Genomic DNA, 13032 nt, shown 5'->3' on the forward strand with positions numbered 1-13032 from the left:
TCTTCATGCCCTCCCTTTGATACTCAGTTTTCCTTCACTGCAACAAAACATCAAAGATTCTTAGCTTTTAAAGAGAGAAGATTTATTTTAGTTCATGGTTTGGAGGTTGAAGTCTGTTAGAGCAAGCCGTCTTCTGTGGACTCCTGGAAAGATGAAACACTCATGGCAGAAGCTCATGGTGGCACATCACCTCCTGCTAGGGGAAACACAGAGAAATAAGCCAGCATCCTACAATCTCCATTCAAAAACACACCCAGTGGCCTAAGGATCTCCAGCAAGCCCCACAGTCTTGAGTCATGTGAGCAGGCTGTGGAGAGGATTCAAGTGATACCAGCTTTCGTGAGCTGTCAATCACCCAATGGTGTGCTGCTTCAGGGATGCAGCTGCCCCAGCTACCCTGCTCCTCTCTGTGCCCCCAGTGAATCTACTGGTTCACCAAGCTAGATGGAATTCTTTGTTGGTGGAATCCTTCCTTTGACCTGTAGTTGCCCCCTCTATGTGGGGTGGATAGACATAGAATAGATACCTTCTCTTCAAGAAAGTTTTGTGGTGGATTTTATAGCTGACAGTTCTGAAGTATTGTAAATGCCCTGTCTGTATTATGTCCTTCGTGTCAGTGGCAGACCTGTGAAATCACAGATGCCGGAGCACACCTAACATGCTTTCCAGAAGAGTTAGCTTAGTCTAGGGTCAGGCTGCCTCTGTGCAGTTCTGGTCTTACAAATGGGGTGGATAGAGCTTTATGCCTGCACTTTGAACTCTCTGTTGTTACACTGTGAGACAGGAAAGCTGCTATAGGATCTGTATCCTGGACAGCGTTCCTTAAAACTGGCAGCCTGTCTTCCTCTTCTTCCCTGTGATGGAGCCGGTGACAGGCACTGGGGCTACTTCAGTCTCTAAGTGGGTCTCCGTGGAAGAGGGGCTCATAGCACAGCAGAATTTTGAAACAAGACGTTTACAAGAAATCATCAAGGGCTCAGAGGACAAGCGCAGTTTTGTTCCAGGTTAGACCTGCTGTTCAGGTCTTTGGTACCTCCAACTGGTCCCCTGGGCTGCTCTGTGCCTTAATTTCTTATCGCTGTAGGAGGAAAGCCATAGGAACCTTAAAAAGTGAGATTGTAACAACCTAGGGAGCAATCGATGTAAAGCAAACTGAAAGCATTTGCAGTTGGTTATTATAGGAAGAAATCCCCTCACCTGGTGCATTCAGCAGGTGCTCGCTGGGTCTATACACAAGAGACGCCGCAAGCTCGTCCTCAGCCTGTAGAAGGTCCCTTGTCTGTGACAGTACATTTAAGCCCTCTGTTGTTCAGCTAGCGTCCGATTGTTTTCACAGGCTCCTAATATCAGGATCCTCGCCAAATGAAGGTGTTTGTTACGGAGGGGTGGCTAAGGGTGTTGGATTTCCTTTGTGTTGTCTTCTCTCTTTTCATTGTTTGACTTTCTCGGTCCTTCTTTCAACCTAAGGAGCTGCTTAAGCTGAAGGAGAAATAAACTAGGAAAGAAAACAGGGCAAGCAAAGCTGAGAAGGCAGGCCATTGTGAGTCGCAGCATGCTCCATGCCAGATGTCAAGTGTATTTTCTGTATGCTCCTAGCCAGCCTGCCGTCCCCTCTCCCCACCTCTCTCTGGACTCCCGCGGGTTAGCTGGCTTTCTGTATCAGCACACAGCTAGGTGGGTAAATTCGTATTGTTCTCATTGTGGTCCTAGCCAGCTACTGTTTCTTTAGTTCTAAATGCAGCTGGTTGGACTCTGGCACTTTATTAGACCCAGACCACGGGAAATCACATTGTATCTTTAACCATTCAATCCCCCAAGGACGGCATGAGCGCTGTTTCTGGATTCATGATTAGCTTATCAGTTCTGTTGTCTTTCTCGGCCTGTCCCCTCCACATATGTTCTGAGTGTCTGCGTAGCCCATTTTTCTTTCCAAGCCTGCTTAGCTGTCCTTCCTTTTTCCATTCTTCGTGATGCCTTCCCCCAGAGCAGAGCCAGGCAGCAAAAAGAAGAAAAAGAGGAGGGGGCGCAAACGAGAGGAACGTCCTCTCCCCGCACTGCTGTGACTTACCAAGGACTTTTGTCGGGATCAAGAGTCTCAAGATGTGCCAGATAGATGTGGAAATGAGGCCGGGAAGCAAGAACAGATGCTTTCCTTCAGAACAGGGAGAACCAAGGAGATGTTGTCTTTCCATCGTGTCTACTCCCTCCTCTCTGCTTTAGGCGGAGCCAGCAAGAACTACACCGTCTGGGGTGTGCTTCCCAGGGCTTTATGGACTGTACAACCTTTCTGAAAACCAGGACATTTCAGAAAGCAAGCCACATGACTGCAGGGCGAAGAAACTGCTTCTCCTGTCATCTTTATTGGTCCTTTGAGAATTTTGTGTGATATATTCTGATCATATTTACCACCCAGCTCCTCCCAGATCTGCCTCCTTTCTCTCCCTTCTCTATTCACACAAATCTGTGTCTTCTTAAAAAAACCAAACAAGCCCCCAAACCATGAAGTGCAGCTCTTCTACGCATGGTCCCCCTACCGGTGTCTGCACCCTTCACAAGGCTGACCCTCCCTCTCCCAGAAGCTCTGGATTACAATAGCTCCTTAGCTAGGGCTGGGACTTCATGCTCCTCTGCTCTCCACGCTGGAATCTTACCTGGCTTGAGCTCACAAAGGATTTGTGGCACAGTCACAGCCTCCATGAGTTTATACGTGGAACTGTTCAGTGGTGCCTGTAAGTCTCCATCTTGTAGTCACCCACTGCCTCTGACTCAGAACTGTCACCTCTCTGCCTGCTCCTCTCCAGGCAGCTCTGAGCCTTGGGAGGACGGGTCGATACAGATGCCTTGAGCATTTGCAGTCTCTGAGTTTCTACGCCGTGATCTTCTCTGAGGAGGCCTGCGATGCACTCATCTATGGTGGTAGCAATAAGTCATAAGGAGCCAGTTTAATGCTGTGCTAATTTCACAAATAGTAGTAGCTGTTTCTCCGCTAGAGCCTATAGGCTACCTTGCCCAGGTTCTTGGCTCCAGTAATGGTGCCAGGTCTGGGTTTCAGCTTGTGGATCGCCCCTTCAAATGCGATCCGAAGGTGGTTAGCTACTCTCCCAATCCATCCATGTCATGGCTGCATGAGTGGGCATGTCTTCAGACAGCTGTTACTGCGCTTCACAGAGCTCACAGCTGCTTAAGACCGATGCTTGCTTCTCTTCTCTGGTCGTGTGACTAGTGCCTTTCAGCCCTGTAGAAACCAGCCAGTAGGGAATGGAGCCTTCCGCCGAGTGGCATCTTGATCTCTTCAGGTTCTGCGACTCAAGGAAACCATACTGAAGCCAATAAGGGTCTGGTTCTACCCAACAAAGATTGGGGATGGTCTACCTCTTTTGGAGCTGTTAGCTAGCCAGATCTCACATGGCCCCAAATGTTCCAGGCCATTTCCAAGCCTCTTCCTCACCCTCCAGAACTTGGAAGTCAGACCCCATTGCTGAAGGACAAGAAGCTTTGCTGTCTCTTTCCTCGGCAAGGGTCACCGTCCATTCCAAACCTGCTGACTGTGCAGCCTCCCAGCTGCTCCCTGCTTCGGCCCTCAATACTCCCTGTCTGCTCTGAGCACCTCAGCCAGCAGGTGAAACTAAAGTTGAACCGAGCCAATGCTGTGTCAGAACTCTGTAATGGTGAAGTGCCCTGGTCACCTGCCGACCCCAGTGACCTCCATAGCATGCTCCAGCCTCTAACGTGAGGCCTGTGCCTTCTTTCTGTCCCTGAACGGACCAACTCAGACACTACACTCTTGTTTTGGAGTCTTTGTATTTGATTTTTTTCACCTGTTTGAGAAGCATTTTCCCCAGGTAATATAACTCCAGCTCCCGTCAATGCTGCCATTCCTCAAATCATTCCCTAATGACATGTTTTTTACCATAACAATAGGAATTCATTGTTGATAGGAATTCATAACCCAAGAGCACAACCAAGATTTATTTATAGAAATATGTGTGTTCTATTGCTTCAGAAGTCTGTTTTAGGGTCATTTTTAGTTATTTTATCTCAGTATCACACACGGCCACGTCGCCCCCCCTCCCCACCACTTTGCTGTTTCAAGTCTGTTTGGGGATTGTTCTGACTTAGATGCCCAGTTGTAATCACTGCTCGTTCATCTCACAGGGTGGTCTCAGTGCCCAAGCTTTCGTCCGGGTGGAGGTGGAGGATGTGAATGACAACCCGCCTGTCTTTAACCCGTCGACCTATGTGACAAGCGTCAGTGGCCAGACCCCGCCAGGCACTGAGATCATCAGCGTGCTCGCCAGTGACAGGGACTCTGGGATGTACGGGACCGTGACCTATGAACTCATCCCAGGAGACTTGCCGTCACTCTTCTCTGTTGACTCTGTTACAGGTATGTGATCTGGGGACAGCTTCACCTGAGCAGCCCAGAGGCCACCACTGTGTGTCTGAACCGGGCTGGTGCTTGTTCGCCAACGCCAGGATGAGTTCCACCTCTGCTCACCGAGATCTCGGGATCTTTAGAGACCCCACTTTCATAATAATGCCAATCATCCCGTGTTGGGATTCTTTTTATTTCCCAAACGCAGTAACTGTTTATCTTCCAAAGAACCCAGTGGTCTGGGTTTTCTAGAAATAAATATTTCAGACATTACTTTCTCCTTCCTATGTCTGTTGTCACCAAAATAATGTTTGGAATATTTGGATATAAGACGTAAGATTTCAAATAACATTGGAAATAATTATAGATATTCAGTCCCCCAAATAAGGCTACAAGCCAAGCCAAAGTTTTTTGTTTCATTCCCATTATTTTATCCGCGCTGAGAAATGGACAGAAGGCATTTTTACTTTAATAGTGCTTTGCATGTGTGTGCAGCCAGTTAGCCTTCAAGAGGACACTCTACCGTGGCAGCCAGATGCCAAGCTAGTTGTACATTGTCTCATTTGTGACAACCACAGATAGGACAAGCCAGCCATGGTCTGCACAGGAAATGCGGTGCACTTGGCCCTCTCACCCAGCTCTGCCACACAGTCACCCTCCCTGCCTGCAGGGGGCGCTCCCTCCGGCTTGGGGCTGCGTTATTTACCCCGTGCTCGTTACAAGGGAAAACTTTCCTTGCTCAAAATAACTCACTGACGTGGAGCCCTTAACATTTCAAAGATCAGAGAAACATACTTTAGTAGGAAATTAGTCTGCTTATCTCTGCTTTTTCAAAATTCATCTTAACCGAGAACCTCAGCTGTCATTCTCAGGCCCATAGGGCAGTAACATTGCCAACAATATGTACGCCAGCCACAATCAGGAGGTAGGATCTTAGTATTTAGCAAGTTGTTTTTAAAAGACGGCACACTCATCATCCAGACGCCCCTCCCCGGAAGAGCTTGAAGAATGAGCTGTTAGGCGTTCTGTCCACAGAAGAGATGTCCCTGTAGGCCACAGCAGCCCTGTGCCTCCCTTCCTGGCTACACAGCAAATGCCATTGCCCATCACAGCGAGTGCTCTATGTGGGTCATTATCTAGGAACACATCAGGCAGATTTATTTAATTTTTTTAGAGCAAAGACCACATTTGTAACGGAAGCAGCCTTGGGTTACTGTTGTTGGCAGGTTTGCTGGTTGTGCGTCTGGGTAGAAGGCTTTTCTCAGGCAAACAGCATTTTGAATTCGGTTGCACTTAATCACAAATCGTGAGCGATCCAGGAGGGCTGGTAACGTTTTGTTTTAACCTTTAGAGGATGGAGCAGTGTTATTGCTAACTGTGGGAAAAAGTCGTCCAGGGAACCGGCAGTCTCCACTGCACCGCTATGTTCCAGAAGTTCACATGGAGAAACGGAGATGTTGCTGTGTGCATCCGGAGTACTGAAAGGTTTTCAATGTCTGCATCCCCTGTGAAGTGCTGGCATCAAGCTAGTGACTCCGCCCACCTCTAATACTACTTCTAGTCTTTCGTAGTCAGCACAATTATGATTCTCCCATGATTATCAACTATAGTCACCAGCTTGTACAGTAGATATTCAGAAATTTCATCCTGTCTGGGTGAAACAAGACACCCTTTAAATAGGTACCCCTGTTTCCCTCACCCTTAGCCTCTGGCAGCTTCCCATCCTGTTCTCAGCTGCTGTGAAATTGACCTTTTCGTTTGACCGCCACTGTGAGGCCAGGGAGTGGTGGTCTTTTTTATACATGGCCTTTTTTTTTTTTCACTTAGCAGTATGTCCTCCAGGATGTCCCTGTTACAGATGCCGGGCATCGCGGCCCCCGTCTGTGCTCTATGCTCTAGATCCCAGTTTGTGAGCTTCGGGCGAGGGGCTGGAGGTTGAGAATACAGACGCAGAGACAGACTGACACACAGACCTTTAAACACTGGTACCAAAAGCTCTTCTTTATTAGCACCGTGCAGGCTTAAATACACTGCAGTCAATGGCCAACAGGTGAAAACCCCATCCTCTGATCCTCTAAGCTAGGCACAGCTTTTAGTAACTTCCGTTAGAAGGTTCTAGCAGGGAAGAGCAGCTGAAGGCCAGGACTCATTAATCCCAACCACAGAAGTAATGGAATATCATTTGAAAGGCTAACTAGCCTGTGCGTACCTGTATGGTGGTTTCCTCTCCTGTTTTCTGGCAGGGCCTTGGTCCCTCCCAAATCCCACTTACTAAGAATAAGACCATGATGAAAAGAACAGGGCAGCTGTGTCTTTGGCAAACTGATTTTATTCTCATTGGCCATGTACCCGGAAGTGGGATTGCTACTTCTGACTTTATGGACTCTGTGTATTTTTTCTGTAATGGCCGCATTGTGTGCCTTCTACGCAGAAGTTCTTAAAGAACAGACGTTGTCATGTGCAAACATGGTTGTCCTGTTCCAGAGTCCTTGTGTTTTCGTAACCTTTCTCTCGCCATAAAGCCCATTCCTACCAAAGCTGGTAGTAATAAACAGTCCTGAGACATGATCTCTGTCCGTAAATATTTGTGTAATAAATAAATAAATGACACCAGGAATAATTGGAAAGCATTTGAATTCTTATTGCAACCTCCCAAGGAATGGCACAGGAATTCTGCTGATAATAAGGCACAAAACTTGGTCTAAAATCCTCTCTGTGACAGCATGCTCGGGCCTGTCCCTTCCTCCCATTTCCTTTCAGCACGCTCAGCCTCTCGCAACCTGTGTGAAGATGAATTTTTCTCTCCTTCTTTGTCTCTGGCTTTATTCATTTCTTTTCCAGGGTGGAGACCAGTCTGTTTACAATAGGGATTTTTCAACCTAATCTCTGTAACCCTTGATTATAACTCTTCCTTTGGGGCCTGAGTTCTTACAGAAGCAGGCCGAGGCGAGATTGTTTTACAGTGTAAAAATGTTGAGTCTCAATGAGTGCACACATGATCAGAGCTTCCCGAAATGCTCACGCATCTCTGAAGGACACCGCTCTCTTGCTTTCATCCTTTCTAATCCATCCCTTCTTTGTACCATGCATGCTATTTGAAAGCTTGTGTAATTTGTGTTGGGGGGTTCCTGCTTTGTAAAGAAAAAAAAAGAGATCACTCACTGATCTGCTTTGACACAACCAAGACCCACGCACTGAGCCCAGAGCGCAGATGTACCGTGCTCTTCTGGGAACAGAAATGGTTTGAGGAAAACTGGAAGTGGATGTGACATTGTCGTGGTTGTCCGCTCTTGTGGCTTTCTCTTCCTGTTCTGTTTCTGCTTTTCTCTGTTTGTTGCTCCTTCAAAGAACATTTTTGGAGACTGCGTTCAGGCATGAGGCGAGAGATGCTGACTGGAGCCGTCGTTGCTCTCCTTCTCAGTCCACTGGCTTGCTTTGATGTGGGCAAGAAGCTGACCACTCTGCTTTGAGTTTTAAGAGGAATAAACACAAGAAGCAGGTTTATTAATAGCTCCTCTCTCGGGTATTTGTATTCTATTTATAACTTACACATAGATGTTTTCATTCTGCTAGAATCAGTTTTTACAGTGTGTGTGTGTGTGTGTGTGTGTGTGTGTGTGTGTGTGTGTGTGCACATGGGGTTGTGCTGTGTATATGGTCATATGTGGAGCTCAGAGAAAAAGTTGCAAAACACAATTCTTTCCTTTCACCCTGTGGGTTCCAGGGATCCAACTCAGATTTTCGTGTTTGGCTGCAAATACCCTGGCAGGCAAGCCATCCTGTTGATCCAAGGTGAAAATCTTCCTGAGCCTCTAGTTGTGATGATCCCCCTGCCTCTGTCTCCTTAGCATACTTTCCTTCCTGGTGTACACCACGACAACCGGCAGGCTCCATTTTTAAGTACTCTTCACAGTAGAATCAAAGAGCCATCGGTTATCTTCGATTTTGTCTTATTTACTTGGTTCTAATTGCCAGTTCAGGGTCTATAATCTTATCTGGAGCTATCTGTGCAAAGAGGATCCTGAGAGCTGGCTGGCTGCCAGTTCAGTGAGAGACATTGTCTCAAAAACATAAGGTGGAGAGCAACTGAAGGAAACATCTGATGTAGACCTGTAACCTATACACACACACACACACACACACACACATGCACAATATACATGTGCATGCACACAGATACGCGTACACATGCACACACATGCATGCGCACACACACGCACACGCATACACACACGCACACACATACATACGCACACATACATGTGAATGCACACACGTGCGTACACATGCACACACATGCACGCACGCACACATACACACATATACACATGCACACACACGCACATGCATACACACACATACACACATGCATACGCACACATATACATGTGCATGCACACAGACACGTATACACATGCACACACACGCACATGTATACACACGTACACACACATACATACGCACACATATACATGTGCATGCACACACTCGCGTACACATGCACACACATGTGCACACACATGCACGCATGCACACATACACACACGCACACACACACATGCACGCACACACACACACACACATGCACACACACATTCTCATTTATTTAAGGTAGAAAATGAAATCTAGACCATCCATGCAACATATTTACAATGTTGATGTCCCGGACGCTGGTCTAGGTGTGTGGAGGACATCACTGAATGGCACAGGCAGACATCCCTCTGAGGGCTAGGTGTATGCTACCCAACCTAAGTTTGGTTGTAGCATACACAAAGTTCAAGCTTTGCACTACAGAAAAATAAATAATCAGATGGGCAGCCAGCTGCGAGCCCAGGGCGGCGGTGCTGCAGTGTTACTGCCGTCTGCCTTTTGTGTGAATTGTAAGGATCTAGTACAGATGATAAGTTACACAGCAGGGCTGTTTTTCTTTGTTTCCAGGGCAGATTCTTTCCTAATGTTAGCTCTATGCTCAGATACTTACCACGCAACGATTCTCATAATCCATCATGATCGCCGTTCTCCTGTGCTTAACATTTGATGTTCTGCTGTGTGGTTAATAAATTAATACCATACCTCATTTTATAAGGGATGTGAGCCTGCCCGTGCCGAATAAATGACTTCTCTTGTACATGCGAGACAGACTCTGAAATTAATAATGAGCACCTAATGAATAAATGTTGTTTTCAAATGAAACACAAGCATGTTAGAGAATTTTCTCATGAGTGCTTTCAGTACAGGAGCATAGGCTCACAGAAATGGAAAGACCTTCACAAACAAATCAATGCCTCGCTGAGTGGAGGAAGGAATTGAACTCTAAGGGTTCTGGTGATGTGATCAAAGGGGAAAGAGGCAATGTATGTGTCTAAGTTAGGGCTCCAGTTGCTGTGAAGAGACACCATGACCCCAGAAGTGTTTACAAAGGACAACATTTAGCTGGGTGACTTACAGTTTCAGAGGTTCAGTCATGATCATCATGGTGGGAAGCATGACGGCATGCAGGCAGACTTGGTGTTGGAGAAGGGGTTGAGTGTTCTACATCTTAACACGCAGGCAACAGCAGCCAAACTGTGACACTGGGCATAATTTGAGCATAGGAGACCTCAAAGCCCACCCACACAGTGACACACTTCCTCCCACAAGGCCACACCCACTCCAACAAAGCCACACCTCCTAATAGTGCCACTCCCTTTGAGGGCCATTTTCTTTCAAACCAACACAATACAGAAAATGTGGTTAAGATCCTGTCTCACATACTATTTTAAGCATCTTTTCCATACACTGCCTTCTTGAGATTTTTAGCAACTTTACTAGATGAACATATTTTTATGTCCAAGTGCAAAATACAATTCAGATGCCCTATGAATTTGACTTACTCGCAGACACAGTAATAGACCTGACACTTGATTTTCTTATTTTTTATTATTCCTTGTTTTCTTATTATTCATGTTTTCTTTCTATAATTGAGACTGCTTTTAAGTTTAAGGAGAAAAGGTAAGATAAATACAGGTTCTCTTGTTCAAGTAAACAGGGATAAGAACTAGCTCTCAATGTGACTTTCTATATAAGCCAATATGAAGCACCAAATTAGCTACTGACCTTTGAACTTGCCTTTTTCAATCAAATAGCTTAGTGGAATATCTCATTAAATGTAGTTTTTTCTTAAGAAGCTCTTTGGTTCTCAACATGAAGTAAAATGTCCATTCTAGTTCTTTTTGTTGCTACAACTAATTCCTCAAGTAGTTGGTAAGTTTCCATATCACAGAATGAATATATAAGAGACATTTCAGCTATCAATATTTGATAAGGAATTGGTGTTGATATTATATAGTCTGGGTTACTACTGTTTTGAACTACTTATTTTAGGTTCCATATTAGGGGATAATTCTGGCCTTTGTTCTTATTTCTGTTCTTTCCCATAAGCCCATGTGTTACAGCTTAGTTAGGTTAATAACCTACAGATTATTTTATAATGAGGGTTTATTCCATGGTTAAGGTTATCTCATCTTTCCAAAATATTTGATTCTGGAAGTTAATCTTGCTGAACTAGCTATGACACGTACTTAAAATTATATGGCAGGTTCTGTTGAAAGACGATCTTCATTTTACACGTTTGCTTCTTTATCAATCTAAAGCCCATTTCATCCTAATAAATGGGATTTTAAAAAATAAAATTGTTACATCATGCAGAACGTAGACAAAGGACAACGCGGATAAGGACTTGGCAGAGTCCTAGTTTCATTCCTAGTGGGTGTGATAAAATGTCCTAGATCAGGCTACTTTAGGCAAAAAGAGTTTATTTAACTTACAGGGCCAGATCATAGAACTTTACTGAGGAGCCGGACTCAAGAAGATGTTCACATCGTATCCACAGTCAAGAGCAAAGAGAAAACCCTGCACATTCTTGCTTGCTTGCTGGCTCTTAGCTGACTTTGTCTTGTATTGTTCAGGATCCCCTGAAGAGGAATAATGATTCAGACAGGGTTCTGGCTCTTCCCACATCAGCTAAACGCCAGAGAGTGCCACACAGACATGCTCATAGGGCAAACTGATTCTGACAATCCCTCATGAAAACCCTCTTTGAAGATGATTCTAGGTTGTTCCAAACTGAGAAGGAAAACAGATCAGCTCAGTATGTAAATACTAAAACACAATAACCACTGATCTGTAAATTCATCACTATCTGATTTTCAAGGTTGAAGTTGGTCCTTGTACCAATAGCTAAACATGATTTGCAAGGATTATAAAAATGGAAGCCAAACAATCACTGGGCTTCAAAGTGTTAAGATATAGAAAAATATAGTTACAGATTTCAAGTTGCTAAAAAAAGACATAATGATTTATGATTTTACTATTTAGTATGCATAGGATGCATAATTATATTTTATGTGAGGCACATATATTAGCTATAGAGGTTTTCTGCCCTTCAACTTTTATTAGAGTTAATCTTATTTAAGAATGTAAGCCACAGGAGATGGAGACAGTGTGTTGACAAAGTACTGGTTGCCCAAGTATGAGCATACAAACTGGGTCTTCAGCACCCATAACAAAACTGGTCATGGTGGTGTGCACCTGTAGTCCCAGCACTGGGAAAGTGGAGACAGGAGTATTCCTGGGACTTAGTGGCCAGCCAGTTTAGCAAGATAAGCTCCAGGTTCAACAAAACACTCTGTCTAAAACCCAAGACTGCGAAGCAACAGTTGATGATGATACCCATCTCTGAGCTCAAGACCCACGTAAGCCTGCAAGCAACTCTCTCTCTCTCTCTCTCTCTCTCTCTCTCTCTCTCTCTCTCTGTCTTTCACTCACACACACACACACACACACACACACACACACACTGGACTTAAATTCTACTTTCTCTTTGTCAGCTATGTTCCAGGAAAGCTGAACAAAAAGAAGGTTGAATTCAAACATTCTGACTCTCCTAGATTTCTAGGTCTTTTCTGGGGTTCAATCTTTTAAAGAAAGTGGACATTTGTAATGTTCGGCATACAGAGTCACAGCTTCATCAATTCTCTCCTCCATCAAGTGACGAGTGTTCATTCAACAAGATGTCCTTGACCCAGGCATGCGTGCCTGATGATTGTTCCCTTTCTGCTGCTTTTCCTGGACTCTTCAGTTAACATAACAACAACAAACAAACAAACAAAAACCTTCTGTGGGTCAAAGGATCAATGTTTTGCTTTTTATTCTCTTATTTCTTTTTTATTTTCTTGGTGGGAAGGGCGGATATTAGGGTTGGACCCAGGGCCTTCCATATTCTAAACACACAGCATTGCCTTCTCAACTACTCTGCCACATCAAAGAGACCATGTGTTTTCCAAAAGAAAGGGTAACTCAGGAAAATCTTTATGTGCTGAACATAATTGCCATAGTGAGAACTGTGCAAAATCTATCACAACCGTGCAAGGTGTCAGAATCTAGAATAACCATGCTAGGTCAGAGGGAACATGGGCTCTGGCACTATATAGGACAGCTCCAATTGGTATGGCAAGTTGTAGAAAACCCAGTGATTTCAGAGAATCAGATCTGGGGTGGACAATATTAGGTAGGTATTTATAATAAGAACCCAAATGAAAGTTTGAGCTGTAAAATAAACAGCAAACCCTGTTTTCCTCAGGAACTGTAAACTTTATGTGGGCTATATAAAGGAGACC

At 44.9% G+C, this 13032-nt stretch overlaps 1 protein-coding gene and 1 long non-coding RNA gene across 3 annotated transcripts in view; one reads left to right on the forward strand and one right to left on the reverse strand.

Moving 5' to 3' along the window:
- Dchs2 (dachsous cadherin-related 2) overlaps window positions 1–13032 on the forward strand; it is a 189409-nt gene that overhangs the window by 102003 nt on the left and 74374 nt on the right. For both annotated transcript variants that reach the window (XM_026785466.1, XM_026785495.1), the window contains exon 3: window positions 4156–4387. In XM_026785466.1, coding sequence (XP_026641267.1) covers window positions 4156–4387 — 232 coding nt within the window. The remainder of the gene's footprint in view (window positions 1–4155; window positions 4388–13032) is intronic.
- LOC113457560 lies at window positions 66–2286 on the reverse strand. Its single transcript, XR_003378110.1, has 3 exons — window positions 2069–2286; window positions 1198–1495; window positions 66–196 (listed from the first exon to the last, which is right to left on the reverse strand). It is a non-coding gene; the product is annotated as an uncharacterized LOC113457560 (long non-coding RNA).

The sequence above is a fragment of the Microtus ochrogaster genome, chromosome 1, assembly GCF_000317375.1.
Source record: "Microtus ochrogaster isolate Prairie Vole_2 chromosome 1, MicOch1.0, whole genome shotgun sequence".
Taxonomy (NCBI): Eukaryota; Metazoa; Chordata; class Mammalia; order Rodentia; family Cricetidae; genus Microtus; species Microtus ochrogaster.